General features: G+C 44.4%; 1 protein-coding gene and 1 long non-coding RNA gene across 5 annotated transcripts in view; one reads left to right on the top strand and one right to left on the bottom strand.

Moving 5' to 3' along the window:
- LOC129144931 (uncharacterized) overlaps nucleotides 1-24,816 on the bottom strand; it is a 126,996-nt gene that overhangs the window by 27,737 nt on the left and 74,443 nt on the right. For 3 of the 4 annotated variants that reach the window (XR_008549772.1, XR_008549770.1, XR_008549769.1), the window contains 2 exons: nucleotides 12,670-12,778; nucleotides 8,912-9,188 (listed from right to left, as the gene is read on the bottom strand). This is a non-coding gene — a long non-coding RNA (uncharacterized LOC129144931). Of the gene's footprint in view, nucleotides 1-8,911; nucleotides 9,189-12,669; nucleotides 12,779-24,816 lie in introns of those variants that run through there. The other variant, XR_008549771.1, reaches the window with a different exon arrangement.
- Nucleotides 13,277-19,326, top strand: SPATA31F3 (SPATA31 subfamily F member 3). The gene is made up of 7 exons (XM_054689821.1): nucleotides 13,277-13,477; nucleotides 13,980-14,025; nucleotides 14,501-14,561; nucleotides 15,534-15,640; nucleotides 15,883-16,011; nucleotides 16,725-16,939; nucleotides 18,806-19,326. Exons 1-6 carry the CDS (start codon nucleotides 13,364-13,366, stop codon nucleotides 16,844-16,846), a joined length of 579 nt encoding a protein of 192 aa, XP_054545796.1. The 5' UTR covers nucleotides 13,277-13,363; the 3' UTR covers nucleotides 16,847-16,939; nucleotides 18,806-19,326.

The raw sequence follows: 24,816 nt of genomic DNA, 5'->3' as shown, positions 1-24,816 counted from the left end.
CCAGGCACCTCTTGCCACCCACATTTTGTTGTACAGAGTTGAATTTCCTCTGTGTCTTTTCGTCACTCACAGTCAGTCAGTGTTGGTCTTCAATGTCCAGGAGTTGCTTTGGTTTTGCCCCAAGTCATGGTGTCCCCTGAATACAGTGCCCCTCCCCTCCGGGCTATAGACCATCCTCCTGGGAGTGAAGCAGGAAGCCTCTGACACCATCTTCCCCTCCTTTCTTGTTTACTGTAGCTCTACAGTAGGTCTTCATAGTAGCCCTCTATTTTATTCTTCTTTCCCTCTATTGTTTTGGGTAATTTGCTTTCTTTGCCTTCCTATACAAATCTACCCTCCGATATTCTACTTAGAATATACAGATCAATTTGGGGAAAATTAAAATGTCAACAATATTAATTTCTCCAGTCTTTGAACTAATATGTATCTTTGTTTATTTAGGCCTTCTCTGATTTCTTTAATGAACACAATTATAATTTCCAAATATTTGGAAAATTTCCTATTACCTTTCTGTTACTGACTTCTACTTTAATTCTGTTATGGTCAGGCAATTTATTTTCTATTATTTCAGTTTGTTTTTATTTTATTTGTTTTAAAGATTTATTCAGTGTTTTTTTTTTAAAGATTTATTTTTATTTATGTGTACACGAACTGGGGTGTGGGCCAGAGGTGCAGGGCGGTGAGAGGATTCAGGGCGGTGAGAGTGGGGAGCAGAACAGGCAGATCTACTGAAATGCACTGCTGAGGGAAGCAGCAGGCAAGACAGGAGAGGTCTGCTCTCTGGCTGAGGATCACACTCATGCTGCAGTGGCTGGTAATAGCTTGATAGTGGAGACTTAACCCCTGCGCCACCAAGGAGACCCTATTATTTCAGTTTTTAAAAACTTGTTAAGGTATGCTTTATGGCCCAGAATATGGTCTATCTTGGTTAATATTCAATGTACATTTGAAATGAATGTATAACCTGCTCTTGTTGAGTGGAGTGTTCCATAAACATCAATGGGTTAAAGTTGGTAGACAGTATTATCAAGTCTTCTCTGTTCTTGCTAATTTTCTGTCTATTACAGAGATAGGAGTATTAAAGTCTCCAGGTATGCTAGTGCAGTCGTCTCTTTCTTTTCAGTTCTATTAGTTTTTGCTCATATATTCTAAAGTTCTTTTCTTAGGTGTATATACATTTAAAATTGTTGTCTTCTTGGGTTGTTGCCAACTATATTTTTCCTCTTTACTGCTGGTAATTTTCCTAGTTCTAAAGTCTACTTTATCCAATATTGAAGATGTTGATACAGTTTTTTTTCTGATTAGTATTTGTATGGTATCTATCTGTTTTTATATAGATTGGCATTTTAAAAATCCAAGAATTTCTATGTTTTAACTGGTATGTATAGACCATTTACATTCACTATAATTGCTCTTCTTTCCTAGTATCTTCAGAACTTTTTCATATTTATTAGTATTCTATTTTAACTTACCTATTGTTCTTTTTTTTTCTACTACATAGTTTTGCATTATTTTTTAGTGGCTGCGCCAATGATTATAATACACATACCTAGCTCTGTCTATTTAGATTTAATATTTTATTACTTCAATTGAAACCCAGAAGCCTTGCAACCACAAAGATCCCTTTATCCCGAAATCTTCCTCTTTAGTCTGATGTACTATGTCTATAAACACAATGTTATAACTATTGCTTTCAATATTCATGCATAATTTAGTATTTAAGAGTAAAAAGATATCTATTTACCCTGATATTTGCCCTTTCTGTTCTTTCTTAATTCTTGAAGTTAAATTTCCTTATGGGATCAGGTTCCTTCTGCCTGAACAACTTCTTTTATAATTTTTTTCTAGAGCAAGTCTCCAGTGACAAATTCTCTTCATTTCTTTTCATATGAGAATGTTTTTAGTTCATCTTCTTTTCTGAAGAATGTTTTAGCTGTACATAATATTGTGGGCTGATAGTCACTTTTTTTTTTCCTTAACACTTTAAGGATGTTGTCAAACTGTCTTCTGGCCTATTGATTTTTGAGAAATCCACGGTCATTTAAACTATAACACACTGTTTTTCTCTCATTGTTTTCAACTGTTTTATTTCTGGTTTGAAGAAGCTTGGTTATGATGTGTCTGGGCATGATTTTCTTTTAGGTTATCCTATATGGGGTTCACTGAGCTTTCTGAAATTGTAAACATATAACTTTCACTAAATTTAGGCAAGTATTTCTTTAAATAATTAAACTCTTATTGAACTATTATTTCTTTAAATATACTTTCTGTATCAGTCATTATATATTAATATATATTACATATTAGAATAAAGGAAATTATAATAATGGATATATTTTCAGAGGGCTTAATTTACAAAACTCTTATAATTATAGAGTTCATAAGTGTATAATGTGATAGGCAAAATTATATTTTTAGACCCTTAACTTTCAGACTCATGGTAGGCTTTCCAGCCTTGCTCTGGGCCAGCCCTGTTTGGCTGGACTTTTACCCACGAGGGGATGGGTTACTTCAGGTTCTTGATTTGGAACCTATATTCTTTGTCTTTTCTGTATTGCACACTAATTATATTAAAGTTCCTTTCCATTGAAAGTCTATATGTTTTGTCTCGATGGGGCGGATGTCAGAACCTATTTAGAGCAGGCAGGGTTAGGGGTCCTGGGGTGCCCCTCTCCCTGCCCTGTAACAATATGAGTTATTTTTTCTATTTCTTCAGTAACTAGAATAATGCCCTTTAATATATGTATATGCACCCAATTAAAATTTGTGAGGAATAAAGTGACTGTAGAGTAACAGTGAAGGTAAAAACCTAAGGTTGAGCCTAAAATATCTTTCAAAAAGAGGTACTCCTTCCCCATTTAAAACTTTTGTTTCTGAGTTATGGATGGGGTATATTCTTGACTTCATAAGTTATAAGAGAAAGAGAAAACTAAATAGTTTGAAAGTGTACTAAATTGGATGAAAGAAAGTGTTACAGGGCAACCCCAACGTGAAATGGGTTGACCTGGCTGTGAGTCCTCACCCGCGTGCTTAAAAGGGACTTATAATAAGACTCAACTGCGGGCACACACAAAAATGGGTAATAAAGGGTTTATTTACAAAAAGGGAAAATAAAGAAATGAATAACTCAGGGAGAAAGAGGGAGAGATAAATTAGTGAATGAATCCTACCAGTTCTGCTGAGCTGGAACCCCAATAGTACACTGAAGGCCAGTGGACAAAATACTAAGGCCCCCCCAAGGCCCACATGTGTGGTTATATACCAAACCTGGCTGCTTCACTCCACACTCAGGTCCCAGCACCCTTCCCTTCCGTGGCAATGACATTATGGGATTTGCAGTCCCTGGTGTGTTGGTTCTCTTTGGTCTTGGGTGGGGTGGGGTCCATAAAACCTCTTAGTGGAGCTTGTTCAGGACGTCTTTTCCCCCAAAAGAAGGACAAACAAAAAGAAAGGAGATAAAATGCTATGAGTGAACGATGACATTTTGAAACTAGCCTTTTACCAATAAATCTTGTATTATTAGAAAAAGTCTTCTGAGGTCAACAGGACAATCAGTTACCAGCTACTTGAAAACTAATGATGCGGGCCCGTCCGGAAGTTCCGGCGCCTCCGCTAGCGCTGGGGCGCCCAGAGGCTGCCGGCCCTGAGATGAGAAATGTTCCCTCAGAAGGGACGGTGTCATTTGAAGACGTGGCTGTGAACTTCACCTGGGAGGAGTGGCAGTGCCTGAGTGAAGCTCAGAGGACCCTGTACCCGGATGTGATGCTGGAGACCTGCAGTCACCTGGTGTCCCTAGGGCATTGTGTTCGCGATCCTGAGGAGAGCATCAGGTCGGAGCAGGGAGTACAGCCATGGTCTGTGGATGATCCCCCAAGCTGGGAAAGGTCACAACCTCAGGAGATTGTTTAAGCGTGATATGAAACCACTGCCATCCATGGAGGGCCTGGAAAGATCTTGGAATATTGTCATATATCCTTGGGCAGCTTCTAGGAGCAAGGAAGGCAAACAGAGTGTATGCTGATGGGAGAAGAGACGGTGGTACTAGAAGACACTTACGAGCTAAGAAATATCTGGAGGATATGGAGAGATAAATCACTGCACCTTCCAAGATGATTCTGAACAACCACTCAAACTATTCTTTAATGCCCAGAAATGTATGGCTTCTTCTACTTAATCCATTTCTTCTATACAACGTGAAGAAAACAAGTGCAAAGGATAGACTGAGGTCATGGACTACAGGTGCTTTGCTGGTTTCTAAATTCCTGCTATGAGTGAGACCATCCAGTGTTTTTCGTCTTCTTTCTGGCTTATTTCGCTGAGCATGATCCCTTCCAGCTCCATCCATGTTGCTGCAAATGGCATGAGTTTGTCTTTTTTGAATGCTGAGTGATATTCCATGGTGTATATGGACCACATCTTCTTGATCCAGTCATCTATTTTTGGGCATTTGGGTTGTTTCCAAAGCTTAGCTATTGTAAACAGTGCTGCTATAAACATAGGGGTGCAGGTGCCCTCTAGAATTAATGTATCTGTGTCCTTTGGGTAAATACCTAGGAGTGGAATTGCTGGATCCTATGGAAGCTCTATGTTTAGTAGGTCCAGAAATCTCCACACAGCTCTCCATAGTGGCTGGACCAGTTTGCACTCCCACCAGCAGTGCAGGAGAGTTCCTTTTTCTCCACACCCTCGCCAACATTTGTTGTTGCTAGTTTTTTTAATATGTGCCATTCTCACTGGTGTAAGGTGGTATCTCATGGTAGTTTTGATTTGCAATTCTCTGCTTGCAAGTGATGCTGAACATTTTTTCATATGCCTTTTGGCCATTTGCATTTCCTCTTTGGAGAAGTTCCTTTTTATCTCTTCTGCCCATTTTGTGACTGGATTATTTACTTTTTTTTTTTGAGTCTCTTCAGCTCGCTAAGAGCATTCATTATTCTATGAGGACATCAGAAGTCTGCATACTTAAATCTCTAGAAACTTCTAAATATTGATTTTACACACGATCATCACCAAAGAAATCTTTCAGGATCAGTACAATCCTGATTACTTTCTGAACTGTGTAGGTTTTTCTTCTGATTCATCAATGAAAAATACTTTAGACTTGAAAAATCCCCATACTTTGCCCCCTCTTGTCACCGATGAAGACATGGAGGTGCTGCTGAAAGCCATCTTCCCTCAGCGCCCAGGGGCCCTAGGAGGAGACAGTGATGATCACTGAGGGAAGGGAAAGGAAGGGCAGGGCAGCCGTAGTCTCCTCTGACTTGCTGGAGAAGCAGCTGTCAGTAGTTCTCCTGAAGCCTCCTAATAAAGGTTAAAGGCTCCATTTAACGAAGGCCCTGGCGGGGCCTCCAGGATGGCCTAGGGGTTAGTCTCAGCGCTCATCACCGCTGCGACCTGAGTTCAAGCCCCGGCCAGGGAGCTACCCGCAAGGAGCGTGGGAGTTAGCCCCCAGAAGGGGGCATGGAGCTAGAGCGCAGGTCTCTTCTCTCTGTGCCTGCTGCTCCTCTGTCCTGGCCGCCCCGCCTCGCCCCGCCCCGCCCCGCCCCGCCCCGCCCCGCCCTCCTGCCCGCCCCGCCTCCTGCCCCCCCCGCCCCTCCTGCCCCCCCGCCCTTCCACAAATCTTCCCAATAAAAATCTTCCCAATAGCAATCTGACACCAAAAAAACTAATGATGCCCATTAGTTTCACATTAGGGCTTAGTTTCACATTAGGGCTCCCCACAATAACTTCTTCCTTTCTCTTCGTTCTCCTCCCTGTAATTATTCTTCTTTCCTTCTCTCCCTCAGGACTGCATGTGCACACCCACAAAGACCAAAAAAATCTGGAGAGAAATGCACCCACACACGTTTATACCTAGAAACACATATGGTCAGATTCAGGAGACCCATCGCCACAGTCCATGTCCACGTGATGCAGAAGAGTATGCGCGCAAGGAGAAACCACACCTCGGTTTCCACACAGAGACCAAAATGAAATCTAAACCCCACTTCCCTGAGACTGAATATATACAAAATAAAATGTACCCAGAGTAAAATAAATATTTCAAGAATCCTTCTGTTATCGCCACATATTATTACACAGAGACACCCCAGCCTCCTGCATGTTGGTTCCTGCGTTCGGATCACTCCTGTAACCACATAATAAAATCTCTCTGCCTCAAGCACCAGCTTAAATGTCATCTTTCCCAGATCACTTCAGCCAAAAATAATCTCTCTCCCGTTTATAGGAAATTTATATAGCAGTTTATCTGTACCAGGCACGTGCCAAGACATTTTAAGTAGTTTTGTATAATTACCTATTTCCTACTAGGCTAAAAACATGCAATTTTTAAGTTATTAGGATTTGTTTCAAGATAACAGTCACATCCTCTATCCCCCCCATGCTTTATTCAATAATAGCCTTTATGAGATACTACTTAATGCTAGCAGGAGAAAACTGAGGCACACAAGAGGAAAGCAGCTTCTACTGAACAATGGAGGAGGAGGAGGCTGGGGTTATGGTCACTGCAGCAGCCATGGTAGCTACTCAGAAGGGCGGAGACTAACTAGGGGGAACAAAGAGAAGAGAAGTAGGAGTCAGTCTTTCTACAAGTAGAAAGACTCCATCTTGTCAATGTTCTCTGAGCCAACTGATTTCTTCAGGAGAAACCAGTTGTAATTAAACTGACAAGAGTCTGAGGCATCAGAATGCTAACTTACTAATTTACACCAGGAAGCATAATCCAAAGGACCTGGCTGGTCAGAACTTTCTCTTTATAGGCCTATTTACATTGAAAGCTACATTCAGGACAGAAGGTACTTGATGAGGCTGTAGTCAAAATAGGGAAAATAAAGTCAAGCCAGGAATGTGAATGGGACACTCCCAGGTGGTAATGTCACTGTGCTGTGACAACCTGCTGCTCATTGTCCCTAGGGGACACACCTGATGAGCGCAAGTGTACCTGGGTGATTGGAGACTTTTGGACTTAGCCTTGCTCCTTGGCTCCTGTTTTTTTGATTCCTTTTCTTACTGTGGCCCTTCTTTTCACAATTACTAGACATGTGAGTAGTCTGCAATTTCAGGCATCATCTTATTACACTGGGTATCTATATCCTTTTCACTTGAGGAAATGAAGGTTGCAAGTTTAGTGGAGTTTGGAGACTTTTTATCCATCACTAAGTTGTTCTGTGTGACCTTGGACTAGTTAATTTACTTCTCGATGATTGTTTCCTTATATATAAATAGGATGATAATACTTGGGTCTCGGTGGTAAGGGCTGAAGGAGGTGATGTGTGTACAGGTCCTGGCACTAGTAATTTTGCTCAAAGCTAGTTTCCTTTTTGCCTTGTGTTCCTGAATGCTTAACCCCCTCTTACAATTCATTGTCTAGGTTAGGTCATTGCCAGAGATGGCCAAACTCACCTACTATATGAGGGTTTTTTTCATAATATCCGCAGAAATTGCTTTGAATTTTATGGGTGTTTTGCTGTCAACCTAGTCAGTCAGTGTTTCTCTCTCTCTCTCTCTCTCTCTCTCTCTCACACACACACACAAAAACACACACATATTCATGAGAGCTCTTTTCTTAACTGAAATTATCTTTTCCCCATTATATACTCTTGGCTACTTTGTCATAAATTAATTGATGATAAATGCATGGGTTTATTTTGGGGCTCTCAATTCTGTTTCATTGACCTTTGTGGCTGTTTTAATGCCAGAGTAATGTTTCTTAAATTGTTCTACTTCTTGGTGAGACTCTGTTGAAACTTTGTCTCCTCACACTCAAGATCTGATTAGATTTCAGGATATTATGGATTTCATTTCTGGACATCTTAGGGAATCCAAGGAAGCTGGTTAAGAAATTTTTATGTAGTGTTACCAACCCATGATCAAAGTTCAGCGTTAAGGGTCCTCAGCAAGGCCAGAGTTTTTCATATTCTGAGAAGTTATAGGAAATAAGGGGGGAAAGAATATACAAATTACCAATATCAGGAATGAAAGAAGTGACTCACCACAAATTTTACAGATATTAAAAGGATAATAAATTTATAGACATAAATTGATAGCTTAGATAAAATGGACAAATTCTTTGAATTTGGCACAGGGGTTAAGTCTCAGCACTATGACCACTACGGCCTAAGTTTGATCCCCAGTCAGGGAACTAACCCACATATGGCACAGCAGACCTCTCCTGTCTTGCTTGCTGTTCCCCTCAGCAGTCCGTTTCAGTAAATCCACCTGTTCTATTCCCCACTCTGTCTCTGGTGAATCCTCTCTCTCTCTCTCACACACACACCTCTGGCCTACACACTAGTTCTATGCATAAATAAATAAATCTTTAAAAAATTTTTTTGAAAGAACAAACTATCAAAACCTACTTAAGAAGAAATAGATACCCTAAATAGCTTTATAGTTATTTAAAGAGTAGTTGTTAAAATCTTATCCCAAAAAGCTTTGTGACAAAGAAAACTGCAGTCCCATATTGTTTTGCTAGTTAACTCCAATAAACATTTTTTTTAATAGAGGCATGTTTATATTTATTTGTTTGTTTTGTTTATATATGCACTGGGTACAGTCAGAAGCATGGGAGGGTGAGAGAATTCACCAGAGCCAGAGCGGGGAGCAGAGCAGGCAGAAGGACTGAAGTACACTGCTGAGGGGAGCAGCGGGCGGCAGGAGAGGTCTGCGCGCCATGTGGGACCCTCCTCCAGTGGCCGGGGAGCAGCCGAGGATAGAACCGGCGCCGCAAAGGCAGCGGGCAGCTTCGCAACCCAGCGCTCAACTGCTGCGCCACCGGGGAGGCCCAACTCCAATAAACATTTAAGGGAAAAATAATTCCAGTTATATACAAATTCTTCCACATATCTGAAGAGAAAAAAAAAACTTTTTAACTCACTGTTGTTTTTTTTTTTTTTAATATTTATTTATTCATACAAGCACTGGGTACAGTCAGAAGTGCAGGAGGGGGTGAGAGAATTCACCAGAGCCAGAGCAGGGAACAGAACAGGCAGACTGACGAAATACACTGCTGAGGGGAGCAGCGGGCAGCAGGAGAGGTCTGCGCGCCACATGGGACCCTCCCCCACGGCCCGGGATCAAACCAGTGCTGCAGAGGCTGTGGGCAGCTTCGCAGCCCAGCGCTCAACCGCTGTGCCACCACCAGGGGAGGCCCTTAACTCACTGATGCCAGCATTGCCTTGACACAAAATCTAGGTAAAGACAATACAGGAATATTGTTATTCTTCATATGCAGAATACTGATATTCTTCATATGCAAAATTCTTAACAATATTTGCCAAACAAATCAAACAATATATTTGCATAATACCTATAAGATATGTATATGTATAGTACATCATGATCAAGAGACTTTATCCCAGGAATAAAGGGTTGGTTTAACACTCAAAAACTGATCATTGGAATTCACCATATTAACAAACTCAAAAGGAAAACCATAGGATCAACTCAACAGATGCAGAAAAAATATTTGATAAAAGTAAACATCCATTCCTCATAAAAACTGTTAGCAAGCTTAAAATAGAAGAGAACTTCCTCAGACTGATAAAGAATAGCTATTTAAAAAATCCTACATGCTAATAATGAGAGAGCAAATGCTTTCTGCTGCAAGATTAGGGAAAAAGCAAGGAGGTCTACTCTCAACAATTATTTTCAACTTTGCACTCGTGGTTCTGGCCAGTTTAATCAGGCAAGAAAAGAAAAACAGAATTGCCTAATTTGCAAATAGTATGACTGGAAAATATAATGGAATCTATTAAAAAGCTATCAGAACTAATAAATGAACTAAGTACGGTTAAAGGATACAATGAACAAAAATCAATTGGATTTTTATGTACTTGCAACAGTCAGAAATTGAAATTTTGAAAAATACCATTTACCAAAAATATGATTAATGTAGGGATAAATCTATGAGAAGATGTGAGAGACTTATACATTGAAAAGTACAAAATACTTCCAAGGAAATTTAAAGATCCCGTAAGTGAAAAAATATACCTTACTCATGGGTCAGATGGACATTTTAAGATTAAGACAGCATTTTCCCCGAAACTGATTCAGATCCAACACAATCCTGGTAGACTTTTGTTGACACTATAATCTGATTCTAAAATTTATATGGTAGCACAAAGCTCTTGAGTAGCAAAATCAACTTTGAAAAGAATAAAGTTGGAGGATATGATTGTTCATTTTATGTGTCAACTTGCCTGGGACATGAGATGCCGAGATACTTGGCTAAACATTATTCTGGGTATGTCTATGAGAAAGTTTCTGGATGAAAGTACATTTGAATTGGTAGACTGAGAAATGCAGATTACCTTACCCAATGTGGGTGGACCTCATCCAATCCATTAGAGGCTTGAATAGAACAAAAGGTGGCAGGGTAAGGGAGAACTGGTTCTGTCTGCCTGTCTCGTGCTGGGTTATCAATCTTCTCTAAACTTAATCTGGAACTACACCACTGACTCTCCTGGTATCCAGTTGATAGATGGCACATTTTGGAACTCTCAGTCTCCATTATCACAAGTCAATTCCTTGTTAAACACACGCATGTGCGCGCACGCGCACACACACCCACACCCACACACACACACCCACACACAGAGAGAGTCAGGAAAACTGGGCAGTTACATCAAAAGAAATAAAACTGGATTCCTTTTTAGACCATACACAAAAACTAACTCAAAATGGAATGAAGACTTGAAGACCTGAAATCATAAAGCTCCTAGATAAAAACATAGGATTAAGCTCCTTGACATCAGTCATGGCAATGGTGGTGTTTTTTGTTTCTTTTTGACCTCAAAAGCAAAGTCAACAAAAGCAAAAATAAGTGCAACTCTAATTACATCAAATAAAGCTTTTGTAACAACATAGATAAATATTGAGGTCATTATGCTAAGTGAAATAAATCAGTTACAGAAAGACAAATATGATTTCATTTGTATGTGGAATCTAAACAAAGAAATGAAATTGAGCTCATCGATACTGAGAACAAATTCATAGTTACCAGAGGCAGGATTGGGGGCAAAATGGGTGAACAAACTCCCAGTTATAAGATTAATAAAGTCTGGGGGTCTAATGTTGACATCGGCATGGTGACTAGAGTTAACAGTACTGTGTTGCATATTTAAAAGTTGCTAAGGGTCTCCCTGGTGGCGCAGCGGTTGAGCACTGGGTTGCAAAGGTGCCCACAGCTTCTGCAGTGCCACTTCGATCCCCGGCTAACGGGCAAGGGTCCCACATGGTGCGCAGACCTCTCCTGCCGTGCCCACTACTCTCCGCAGCAGTGTACTTCATCAGTCTGCCTGCTCTGCTCTCCGCTCTGGCTCTGGTGAATTCTCTCACCCTCCCGCGCTTCTGACTGTACCCAGTGCTTGTATAAATAAATAAATAAATCTTAAAAAAAAAAATTGCTAAGAGAGTAGACATTAAAAGTACCATCACAAGAAAAAGAATTTGTCACTGTGAGATGTAAGATGCTAACTATACTTGTGGTAATCATTTTGATGTATATGTAAAGTAATTATGTTGTACATTTTAAACAAATACAATGTTAACTATATATTACTGTTTTAAAAAATATGGGGAGAAGAGGAATGTAGTGCTCTTTTAGGCCAGTTGCTCCCAGATACACACCCAGAACCCAGTGCTCTCAAGGGTTATTTTTGATACTTATTGAATATATATATTGCTGGACCCTGCCCATAGAAATTATGATTCATTAAGTCCAGGGTGAGACCAGGATATCTGTTTTCACAAGCTTTCCACTGATTGTGATATAAAGCCAGGATGGTGAACCACTGAAAGTATACCTTTTAAAGTTTTTGTCAGGAAGGGGCTGTAGCATTGGGTGGGCAGGTGCTGCCCTCTAGTGGCTCTGACTGCCTGCTACACGTCTCACAGGGTAATGCCCACTGTGTGAGCACTGGTGGCCTTGTTGCCTGACACTGCCAGGGCTGCGTGTTCAACGCCCTCAAAATTGTAGTCTTGGACATTAAGATGCACACATATAAAAATGTTGCTACTGAATGGCAGCAATGATGCTTCCCAAGCCCCAGGACCTTGGCCTTTCTAAGGTGTTCAGTAAAATTTTGAGTAAAGGGTCTCCCTGGCCGTGCAAGGGGTTAAGACGCAACCTATAAAGCTGTCTGCAGTCACTGCAGCACGAGTTTGATCCCTGGCCAGGGAGAAACCCACATGGCATGGCAGACCTCTCCTGACTTGCCCGCTGCTCCCCTCAGCAGTGTACTTCGGCCACTCAGCCTGTTCTGCTCCTCACTCCATCTCTGGTTACTTCTCTCATCCCCCCATACCTCTGGCCTCTACGCCAGCTCTTGTATGCATAAATAAATAAATATTTTTTTAAATTATTTTTGAGTAAAGCTCATTTTTAGGGCATGTCTGTGAGAATTTTTCTTTTGGGGGCTATGATTAAATCATGGTACATATGTTTCAATACCTGTCAACAGTTTCCTGAGGAATTTCTAGTGTTACAATAATTGTGGCACTACAGCATTATCATGGAAACAAGGTCAGGCTTTAGCAAGTCTTCTAGAAGCAAATGAGTGTGAATCCTTTACAGCTGTGTGGCCCTCCAGAATCCACAGAGGCTTTTGACATGCTTCATCCCGTGTTTGCTGTTCACTATGAACCATGACTGAAAATGAGGATGCTTACCATGTGTGTGTCCTGGTTTAGGAAGACACTGATCCGCTGACCTGTCCACACAAGCCACCTCCATCAATGGGAACCAAGTCAATAAAGAAATCTATACTAAAGATCAACTCTGGAAAAAAAAAAAAACAATTGTTTTTGGCTCTAACAATCACTCAGAGACAGATGAGCAAGGGCTAGGGGAGACACTAGACAGGAGTTTGCAGCAATTGGTTTTAATGACAGTGGGTTAACTGGTAAATGGTGGCCTGGTTGGAGCAGGTGGAAAGTGTGCTGAATTTGATTGTTTTGCCTGGGGCCAGAGGTCAGGCTAATGGGAGATTGAGAAGTACGGCAGCAGCATGGAGGGCAGACTGTTATCGTAAAGGAGAGAGTGGAGTCATCCGGGTACAGGGAATAGAGAGAGCAGGGCCTTGGTGCCTTTAGATCCAGGCTTTACAACCATAAGATAAACGGACCCCTCATCTGATCACTGGATCACATGAACCTCTCCCATATAGATAAAGCTAGGTCCTGCGCCCACCTTGTGAAACAGGAGGGCTTTGTGATGCAGGCTGGTGGCCTGGTTCCACCCTCAGTGAGGCAGATATGACAAGATCTAGAACTTTGAGGCATTAGGTTCCAAGATCTTGAAAGCCTAGGAAGAGGGATGGCTAGGGAGTTTAGATTATGTTAAGCCCTACCTTTATTCTGTGGAATGTTGGCTATCCCTTGTGCACTCGGCTCTGTCATCATTATTGCATTCATTACTTGGCGAGTGACAAAGGGCCGCCAAGTAACTAAATTGGAATATAACAGAAGCTGTTGCCGGGTAGGGAAACATCGTGACTATGACTAAACTGATTAAGCCTCAAATAAGGAGATTATTTTCCCTCGTTGTCTCTTGTTAACCTGAACCCAAGCTTTTTTTATATAGGAGTTTCCTCACTGTATCCCAGAACAGCTCCAAACGTGGATGATTCTTCTGCTTGGCAGACATTTAGGGCCTTTTTGGCTACTTGACTACCCACCCTTTAATCTGTTCCACTATTACTCCCGTCTCATTCTGATCTCCTGCAGAACTTATTCAGGGAAGTGGGGAGGGGGGTATAGAGTATGAAAGAGCCTCAAAGTGAATCCTAAATAAGACCAAGAAAAATGAAATGATGGGGAAATAAAGAAAGGTAGAATGTCGGCGGGGGTAGAGAATGTATAAACTAGAAATACAAAAAAAAAAGGGGAGAAATATTTATGGGTTTTTATCTCATTTTAGACATGAAAAGGGTGTCCAAGCTTCAAACCCTCTTTTTTTTTTTTTTTTTTTTGTCTTTAAGTGTCACCGGAAACTCAAACAAAGAGCTAATGATATACCATCAAGAGGTAAGGTGCCAGTCTCTTCCCCAAACCCCTCCGTGTGGACCACGTTCCCGCAGATCCTGTCCCTCTATGGCCCCAGCTGCCAGGAGCCAGATGCTCTGACCACCTAAGGATTCAATTCCCAAATTCTCCCAGAAGATTCTCCGAGGTGGGAGGTCAGAACTAGGGAATGTTCCAAAATTCTGACCCAAGGGTGAGGGGTGAAGACGGCAGGCAAAAGCCCTTCGCTGCATCACTTACTAGTCTCCTGACCCTGTGACAGTCACTGCACCTCAGTCTTGCTCAGATGAAATGGGCCCCAGGCAGTGGCCCTGAGAGCAGCAAATGGGATGGGTGGGGAGCGCTTTGAAACCCCTTCCTCTGTGCACAGATGTGCCTCACACAGTGCCTGCTGGGATTTCAGCCCCCCCTGCTGCAAAGGCCTCTGGGCATCCCCGATCCTCACCTGCTCCAGTGACACTGTCTCCTGGTTTCTCAGCTAGGGGGTGTTCCAGGAAAGAAGCTGAGAAGCCGAGGGAGCTGCTCTCTGTCATGAAAAGGTGATCCCTGGCTCTTTGCAGTCCTCCAGCACCCACATGGCCTGTGCTGATTTCTCAGCTCAGTCTGGGGCAGGGGTGGGGAGGGATAAAGCTGGGAGGAGGTGAGACACAGCAGAGGCTGGAGCGCGGCTTGTGAAGGCAGCCAGGGCACGGGGATGAGACGTCTCAGAGGGGGGAGTGTGCACTTCTGCTCTGGACAGGGACACAGCAGGCCTGGAATCCAGGATCTGACTGGCATGTAATTAACAAGCAGCTCTACATGGGTTTGCACTCCCCACAGAAGGAGTTAAGTAAGCGCAGACAGAAGCCACCACCCTCATAGTCTCTTGACAGCAACACCCTTTCAGGCACAGTCCCCGGGACTCTGGCCGCATCAGCTGCCATCACCTGCTCTGGTTCTGTCGCCAGTGAAGTCACTTCCTGGGACGGCACTCAGACAGGACCCTGTCACTCTAGCCTCTGCTTAAGGTCCACAGAGAATGGGGTTGGCTCTCAGGCGGTGTTGAGGACACAGCACTGGCCACAGGATGCAGAGTTCCCCCCAGGAACTCATTTCCCTCGTGTTGGGAACTGAGCAGCAGGCTGTGGCCTCTCAGCCCCAAACGTGCATGGCTCTGGGTGTACCCAGTGACGATCCTGGAGATGCCCCATCAGCTACTCGCTGACTCCCCCATGTCCCTGGATCCCTTCTGCTGGCTCAGCTTGTCAGCAGGGCCACAGAGGACTCATCCCCCAGGCTCTGGGGCCCTGTGCTCCCTAGCTCCCTCCCTGCGGCCACGCCCACAAGCCCCAGGCCCTCACCAGCCATCCCTGTGCTGCCTAAAGTTTCCTGAAAAGAGTGGCTCAGACATGCTGGGAGTGTAGAGCCCAGGTCTGGGGCAGGGCAGGGCCAATCTCCAGAGCCCACGCGCCCAAGCAGGCAGACGTGCAGACGTCACCCCATCGGTAATGGCTGGCGTGTTTCCCTTCCAGCCAGGACTGGTTTCCTCGGGAGGGAGGAGTGCGGCGGCTCCTGTGTGCGGATCCCTGCTGCAACACCTGCAATGCTGTGGCTCTGGACATCAAGCATCTGCTGGAGGGTGGGAGCCTGACCTCCCTCTGTTCAGTGGGGCCCCCTCAGGGCTCCCCTTGTCTAGACAGCATGGCCATGGCTAATGTGTCTCTTGAGAAAAAAACAGGATTCCCCACACTCCAAAGAACTTCCTTTTCTACCTGCAATCTCCAAGGTGTCCCAATAACAGACAAGAAATCCTTAACCCAGTCAGCTGCCCCAACAACTGGTGCAGTCAGCATCCATGACTGGGTCTAACATCCCCAGCAGGGCAGGGACTTCAAGTACCAAACGTGTCTGGTGACACAGGAGCTCTGTCTTCAAGTCTGGAGGCGACTCGGACTGCTGTGAGCCAAGAGGACAAGAAGAGTGACACACCACGTGCTCTGGAGAAACAAGGTTAGCAGCCTTTGAATACTGATTCCCTTTTTCTCTGTAGCTCACACACCTAAAAAAAAAACAAAACTCCACTGCTATGCATTCCTTCACCTGTTTTTCCTGCGTCCCTGAGGTATCTTTAATGTGTGCATATGAATGCACGCATTTCTCCACCTAAAGGCTCCCAAATGCCATGGAAAAGTTCCTGTGACAGCTTACATCATACTACCGTCCCGCCCACGCAAGTGTCCAAGTCTAGGGGAGAACAGCCATTTGTTTATCATGAATGCTACATGGAAGGTCTCTGTTGAAAACATGGGCTTAAACCTTGGGGCTCGTGGGAGGCCAGCCAGTACACCCAAATTTTCTGGGTTTTTGAAGGATCCATTGTGGATCCAGAGCAAATACCACTGCAAGAAAATCCCAAACGTCGTGATTCTGGCTCTACCCTTAACACCTTTCAGCTTCTAAGTAACCTCTGTCCGTTGCCTGGGGGACACTGAAGCGTCAGTGTGATCTGCAGCACAACACAGCTGCTTTTCTAAGGTTCTTCTTTTCTGCACCATCACCCCTTTGTCTCCCTTGGAGATCTCTCCACAAAAGGGAGCCCTGGTTTCTTTTTCTTCAGTGACTTCTCCTTAGTATTTATACTGTCTAAATTGTCCTCCACATCAGTCTCCCCACCTTCTTTCCATATTCCTGAATTTGGGCTTTTCTATCTGACTATCAACTAGCCCATATCAACGTCCTTTTTCCAACTCTGGCCAACCGTGACGAAGCCCTGGAGAGGTGCCTGCTGCAAAGACGCCTCCAGCATCAGCGGGGCTTGCCAGCTGCTGTCCAGAGACCGCTGTAGATGCAGAGGGCAGTGCTACATAGGCCCTGAGACATGCTGCAATCTGTCCAGAGACCCAGGGGCCCTTCCAATTTGGGGCTGCTCCAGAGGGAGGTAAGTGGTTGATCCAGCAAGTTGATTCACCATTGCTAGATGTGGAGGCAGCAGTCAACCCCTAAACTGATCAGGAAGTGCTACCCTAAATACTCACAGGGCTTGACCAATAGCAGCAAGACTCACCAGATACCGTCAGTGACTCTTCTGACCCGCACCTGCCTGGGTGCCTTTTCAGGGAGCCACTGAGAAACTGGATGCAAGTTTTGGGCTTCCCATCAGGGCTGCTGGCTCTTTATTATGTGGCTCTCTCCCAGGGCAGGGCCCTGGTAATCACTAGCCAATCTACCATCACAGAGATCGCACCTGACCCTGCCTGCTGGCTCAATCTCATCTAAATGGCAACGGTAAATCCTGGGCCAGGCTTTCAAGATGCCAATGACCCTGGGTATAGACAGTGCAGACTGAAGTGCAGGGGAATGGAGACAGTGCCTCTAAAGAGCCAGACTCCTGCCCCCCACTTACTCCAACACTCATCTTCGCCAAACTAAAATTTTTTTTAAATAGGTTACTTTGGGGAGGGGGATTTTATTTGTTCATGCATACAAGAGCTGGGGTGTAGGCAGAGGTGCAGGGGGTGCAGAGCAGAGGTGCAGAGGGTGAGAGGATGCATCAGAGACAGTGGGAAACAGAACAGGCAGTAACTGAAATACACTGCTGAGAGGAGCAGCGGGCAAGACAGGAGAGGTCTGCTGTGCCATGTGGGTAGCTCTGTGGCTGGGGATCAAACTCGTGCTGCAGCAGCTGTGGATAGCTTCATAGTGCTGAGACTTAACCCCTTGCACCACCAGGGAAGCCCAGGCAAACTAAATTTTTACCTTAAAAGAAAATTCCTGGAGATACATTTGGGAAGTCTCATAAGTCTCCTGGACAAAGGAGTCCAGGTAACAAAGAATAATAAAGAATATCTGTGCCTAGGCATCTTTTATGAATCTAAATAGCTAAGGGAAAACAATGTTCCAGGAACTCCCCCACCCACCAGGCATCCCATGTGCCCCAGAACAGTCCACCTTAAAGAAGAGCTTGCAGTTAGATTAAGGTCATGCCATAGAACCAGAGCAAGCTAACTCTGAGCAATCCTATGGGCCTTCAATATCTCACAACTCAGTGGGGATGTGGCAGACACTCAGGTGCTTTGTGTTCAGCTGGAGACCAAGGTGAACAGCCCCAGCCTGGAGGAGCCCTGGAGCCCTGAGCCCTAGGCCTCTGCAAGGAGGAGGACAACTTCCTATGGCAGAGAAAACAGGACCCAGGGAAACTCAAAGCTGCAGTGAATGGCAGAGGAGGAGATGCAGCGAGGCTCTCCCCAACCAGACAGAATGTTTTCTCGGCCAAGGTTAGGGGCCAGTAGGAAGCTCAGAGCCTCTGACTTTCCAAATGTATCTCCTGGTCCTTTCTCAGGTAAAATTTGTTTGGCCAAGATGGTTCCCTTGTGTGAGTAGGCAATGGTGAGGATCTGTAGAGCCGCCCTCTTCATCCTCTTTGCTTACTGCTCCCTGTAAGGACCTCTACTAGTTCCTCCCTCACTGTGAGTTCCTAAAGCATCCTCCAGAATTCCTTGGGTCAAGAGGACCAGATAAGAATGATCTGCAAGGCTGACAGAGCAAGCGAAATGACCCCACCCAAACTACCATTCCTGAGAAAGGTGAATCTGGAGTGCCCAGAGCTTAAAGGACAAGACCTGGTAGGACCAACTTTTGTACCATCATTTGCTGGGCCAAATTTTGCAAGTCCATCATTTGAAAGGGTCACATTTTTTAAATCCAAACTTTGCAGGGCCAGTTTATAGGGGCCCCACTTTCTAGGGCTAAGAACTAAAGGCTCTGGTAAAAGTAGCCTGTACTTACTAGAGCTCCATCCTTCCAGAAGCTGCAAAAGCTGCCATGGGAAATAAGATGAAGCATTTGCAACACTGAGGTAAAAGGGCGAGGGCATAAAGAACCCACTCTTGGCTCCAAGGATGAGACAGCAGCTAATCCATGACAAAAAAGATAGAGAAGAGACTGGCCTCCACCAAAGACCCAGTGAGGGAAACTAGGTCGGAGAAGACCACAGAGGAGGGGGGCATGATCTGCTTTGATGCTCCAGCAACTTACCCTGCCTTCCAGCACCTCCCAGCTCCTGTGCCTTTCCCAAAGCGTCTCCAAGCCCTGGCCTCACCTGACTCGTACCACTCAGTCAGGAAATCCACCCCAGGATTTCTCCGCTCTCACCTCAAAAGAAAGCACTGATCTCCACAAGAATACCCAGTGCAGGAAAAAGGAGTTCAAAGGTCCCCAAGCCTCTGCATCCGGTAAAAAAAGGCTGTCATCATTTCCACTAAAGTGCAGGTGAGGCAGAACCCTCTCCAAATACACTCCATACTTCTAAGCAAAGAACCACCTGTGTGTGCCTCCTTATTTTCAATGTGTGTGTGAAGGAGAGAGGAGAGGAGGGGAAGATAGAACTTTCCACGTTGTACAGGAGTGTAAAGCCATATTTCAGATGGGTCAGCATTTTTTTCAGATTTACTGATTTATGCATACAAGAGCTGGAGTGCAGGCCAGATGCGAGTGGTGAGAGGATTCACCAGAGACAGAGTGGGGAACAGAAAAGGCAGATTGACTGAAGTACACTGCTGAGGGGAGCAGTGGGCCAGTCAGGAGAGGTCTGCTGCGCCATGTGGGAGGCTCCCTGGCCGGGGATTGAACTCGTGCTACAGTGGCTGCTGATAGCTTCATAGTGCTGTGTCTTAACCCCTTGCGCCGCCAGGGAGGCTCTAGGTCAGCATTTTAAACTCTTCCAGCCACATCCTGGACTGTGAAGAGAGGCAACTGAGCAGAGAAGAAGACTCCCTTTTACTGCTCACTGAAGATGAAGGTCAGGCATGATTCTATTATTGCTTCCCATGGTGCCTTTGGGCCCCAGAGGAGCAAAGTGGACATAATGATAGCACAAGATGTGGGGTTCAGGAACCCAGTGCCTTTTGGACCACAAGCACAATTCCTCATAGCTCCTACAAATGCCTGTAATCTAGAGGAAAGGCTTTTTGAGGAGTGCCGATTACTCCAGTCTGAGAGGTGCCTCTGTGGTTGTCAAAAGCACATAGCTACTATGACAGGATGTCAAAGCAAATGATAGCATCATCTCTCTCTGCATTGTTGTTACTGATTAGGTCTTGAAGGGGCAGCCCATCTGGGGGCCTGCTGTAGCCCTGTTGCCTGTGTGACCCCCATTGCCTCCAGCTGCCTCCTAGAATGAAGAACAGTTGGTGAGAATGTACTCAAAAGGGTCTCAGGATAAAAATGCCTTTGAGCTGAGTCTTGCATTCAATAATCAAGTATTCAAATAGTTATCACATGCCAGATACTGTGCCGGACCCTAGGGATACAGCATGAAAAACACACAGGTCCTCCCTTGGAGATTGTAGGATCAAGGAGTGGGCAAATAAAAATTCAAGAAAGCAATGTGATAAGAGGGGGTTAGAGGAGGTAGTGAAAGTACACAGCAGGACACCTAACCTAGTTTTGAGGGTATTCACGGAAATATCCCTGGAAAGGGTGATATGTAAACTGAGTTTCAAAGGAAGAACAGAAGTCAGGCAGGAAGGAGCTGGGAATGGAGAGGCCTCCCCAGGCTGAATACAACATGAGCAAAGGCCCAGGGTCAAACAACTGGGTGTGCCATGTCAGAACACAGTGAGTTGCTGGAAAAGCACCTGTAAAGGTAGTTTTTAAAAATACTAAAATGTATGAGGGGTCAGGAAGAAGTTGCCAGGCTGGAGGATGAGTGGCATCACTCACCCATTTATTTTCATTCCTTCAACCAATATTGAATGCCTACTCTATGCCAGGCACTTGTGTAAGTACTGGGCGCATAACTGTGAACAAAAGATAAAAAAAATTCTTTCGCCAATGAGCTTACATTGATGGCCCACTAGGAAAGGAGCTAAGAGAAGCCCGAGTTAAAAATGTAGTGGTATATTAGGTGACCGCAGAGATGCAAAAATATCAGGGTAAGACATTGGGTCAAGCCTTAACTGGGGTTCCATTTATTCTTTTAAAGATTTATTTATGCATACAAGAAATGGGGTACAGGCCAGAGGTGTGGGGGGGTGAGAGGATACATCAGAGACAGAATGGGGAACAGAACAGGCAGATCCACTGAAGTACACTGCTGAGGGGAGCAGCGGGTGAGCCAGAAAGGTCTGCTGCCCCATGTGGGTAGCTCCCTGGCCAGCGGGAGGATCGAATTCGTAGTGCAGAGGCTGCGGATTGGCTCATAGAGCGGTGCTCAACTCCCTGCACCACCAGGGAGGCCCCTGGGGTGCCATTTTAAATAGGGAGTTCAGGGTAGGTCTCATTAAGAAAATATCACATGAGCCTGGACTAGAGGAAGATGAAAGAATAAGCACATGGGTAACTGAAGATGGGCACTCCAGTGAGAACTCTAGCTGATGCAGATGTCTGGAGGATAGAGCCTGCCTGGCCTAATCCAAGGAACAAGGACAGTGGGCCCGAGGCAGAGTGATCAAGGGAGAAAGTAGAGGATGAGGTCAGAGCAGTAAATGGGGCAGATGGGGTAACACCTGGAGGGTCATTGCAAAGACGTGGACTCTGTATGAATGATGGAACTGGTGGAGGGTCTGCTATGCTCTGATTTGTGTTTTTAAAGAATCACTTAGGAGTGCTAATAAGAGTGGAGGGGGTCTAGGCTTTGGCAGAAGCAAAAAGATTATGAAGTTACTCCAAAAATGGTAGCTGCAGGAGAGATTAGAAACATTTAGAGGCATTTTGAAACTTGAGACAACTGGCAAGATGGAGTTGCCATTAACAGATGTGAGAAATACTATGACTGGATCAGGGTGGGAGGTGTGATTGGGTGGTGAGAGGGATATTGTACATTCAAGTATATGTGTTGATTGGATGAGTCGGGCACGTGACCCTGGAGTTCAGGAAAGGGTTCAGACTTTAGGCAGGCAGAGAGGCATCTAGATTCATAAATGCACTAGAAGATGATATGAGACAGAGATAGATGATACACAAGAGTTATAAGTCCAGGGCAAGAAGGCACAAGGCCGGGTCAGCTGAGCCAAGCCCCATCAGGTGTTTTCCTAAATCATCCCTATAGATCATAGGCGTTCTCATGACAGGCACATCCTCTCTGCACGGTGGGAGTTTGGCAGAGAGCTCTGTAGGAGGATACCAGGAGAGGGAAAGTGACTCAGAAAGGTCACAGCAGCGTCAGGTGGGGGAAGCCAAGGTTAACGTGCACGCATCCTGGCTTAGGTGGAGCAGCTCCTTCCCATGGTTCCCCACCGGCTTCCACCTGTCCCAGGAGATTTCTATCACAGAAATTTCAGGCAACTGTCTGCCACAATTGCTTGACCTTTATACCTGTTCACCCTAACAGGGAAGTCCCAGAATATGCTGGCACGGGGGTGAGTGTGTGACTTCATTTCCTTGTACTTGCTCAATCTAGCCTTTTGCCAGGAGGGGACCAGGACACCCTGAGCCCAAATTCCCGGTCCTGCTCCAATTCCCAGACTGCTGGGGATGCTCGGACACATGGACTCAAATAACCTCCACAGTCCAAATTCTCGTCCCTCTCCTCTAAGCCCTTGGGTAAAACACCCCCTGCGGTCAAAGTCCCACATCCTCTGAATCTCACCTTCCTTCCACAGCCTCAGTTCTGTTCTTTGGCCTCCCTGCCCACCCCTGCCCTTCGCTGTCTGCCTGCTGAGGCTGAGTTCTGGGGAAGATCTTTATAATGTTTGCATACTGTGTGAAGAAAAAACTAAGAATATTCACATTATAGTCTCATTTTAAAAATATGGATGGGCTTTATCTCTTGGGCAGTTGTAGGTTTGTAGAAATAATGAGCACGTACAGAAAGTTCCCATTTATTGCCCTCCCCCACCCTTGGCCATATAGTTTCTCCTGTTACTAACATCTTGCATTTAGTGTGGTACATTTAGTGTGATACATGTGTTACAGCTGAGACATTTTTATTAACTAAAGCTCATGGTTTATATTAGGGTTCACTCCGCGTGTGTTGCAGGTTTTGACCATGTAGCCACCATTACAGTCTCAGAACGGTTTCACTGCCCTAAAACCCCACTGTGTTCCTCTTTCTCATTCCTTTCTCTCTTCACCCAAGTCCCTGGTAACCACTGCTTATTTTTAATTGTGGTAAAAATATATAACATGAATTTAACATTTCAAGCGTACAATTCAATAGCATTAAGTACATTCACAATGTTATATAACCATCTATTTTTACAACTTTTTCATCAACCCAAACAGAAACTCTGTACCCATTACATAAAAATCCCTCACTTCCCCACCTTGCCCCAGCACCTGGTAACTTCTATCCTACCTTCTGTCTTTATCAATTTCCCTATTTTATGCACTTCATATAAGTGGAATCATGCAATATTTGCCCTTTTGTGTCTGCCTCATTTTACTTAACAAAATGTGTACAAGGGTTGTCCATGTTGTGGCATGTATCAGAATTTATTTTAATGGCTAACATTCCATTGTCTGTACTTGTCACACTTTGTTATCCATCTAGCCACTGATGGACACTTGGGCTGCTTCCACCTGTGGGCGGTTGTGAACGATGCTGCTATGAATGTTGGTGTGCAAGCATCTGTTATTCTGTTTGAATCCTTGCTTTCAATTCTTCGGGGTGTGTAGACCTAGGAGTAAAATTGTTGGACCACATGGCAATTCTATGTTCAACTTTTAGAGGAACCACAGCCAAAATTATTTTTCGCAGCAGCTGCATCATTTTACATTGCCACAAGGGTTCCAATTTTTCTACATCCTCACCAATACTTGTTTTCTGGTGTGTGTCCCTGTCTTTTTAGTCATCCTAACAGGTGTGAAATGGTAACTCACTGTGGCTTTGATTCGCATTTCTCTAATGACTAGTGATACTGAGCATCTTTTCATGTATATTGGTCATTTGTATATCCTCTTTGGAAAAATGTCTACTCAACTCTACTGTCCATTTTTTACTTGGTGTTTTGGTGGAAATGACCTTCAAAAGGAATACAAAGTCTAGAGCAATGATTCTTAAAGGGTGGCCTGGATAGATCCTGGGCAGGTGGAAATGTATGTAAGAAATTAGAAACTCTAAGAAAATGGGAGAAATGAGTGGATTGAAAATGCATATAATTATGATACACATATTTATATCTGAAAACAAATAATGACAGCCAGTCCCTTTTTTTGTAACATACTACGAAACAAAGAAAGGTTTATAGTCTCTTCTTGGTTCTTGGGGATACACAAAGGTACTATTTCTCTAAATAGTTTGGTAAAACCCCCTCTCAGAAGTTGTATCAGAAGTTTTAGGGAGACTTTTTTTTTAATTATTTATTTATTTATACAAGCATTGGGTACAGTCAGAAGTGCGGGAGGGTGAGAGAATTCACCAGAGCCAGAGCGGGGAGCAGAACAGGCAGACTGACGAAGTACACTGCTGAGGGGAGCAGCGGGCGGCAGGAGAGGTCTGCGCGCCATGTGGGACCCTCACCGGCAGCCGGGGATCGAACTGGCGCTGCAGAGACTGTGAGAAGCTTCGCAGCCCAGCGCTCAACCACTGTGCCACCGGGGAGGCCCAGGGAGACTTTTATGTTTAAAAAAAACTGAGAAATGCTTTTTCAAAGATTTGCAGTAAAAATACGTGAAAAGTAAGTTTTTCAAGAATAGGTCCGGGTAGAAAATCAGGTATCCATATGGTTCTGATTAGCTTTTCCAGACAACATAAAAGCTATTGAACAAAAGTCAACCAATCAAGAGGGTTATTCTAAGTGTGATTCATTAATAGTGTAGTACCTAGTACACTGCAGCTCTGCTACAACCACTCTCTATAACAATAATAAGAATCAC

The sequence above is a fragment of the Talpa occidentalis genome, unplaced genomic scaffold (assembly GCF_014898055.3).
Source record: "Talpa occidentalis isolate TD23 unplaced genomic scaffold, MPIMG_talOcc4v2.1 talOcc4.7, whole genome shotgun sequence".
Lineage (NCBI taxonomy): Eukaryota > Metazoa > Chordata > Mammalia > Eulipotyphla > Talpidae > Talpa > Talpa occidentalis.
This window is presented reverse-complemented; position numbering and strand designations above follow the sequence as displayed.

Coding starts and splice junctions, on each gene's coding strand:
- SPATA31F3 (XM_054689821.1), top strand. CDS start 13,364: ATGTTGGCTATCCCTTGTGCACTCGGCTCTGTCATCATTATTGCATTC. Junction 14,026..14,500: donor TAATGATATACCATCAAGAG/GTAAGGTGCCAG, acceptor CTGGTTTCTCAG/CTAGGGGGTGTTCCAGGAAA. Junction 16,012..16,724: donor ACGTGCTCTGGAGAAACAAG/GTTAGCAGCCTT, acceptor ACTATCAACTAG/CCCATATCAACGTCCTTTTT.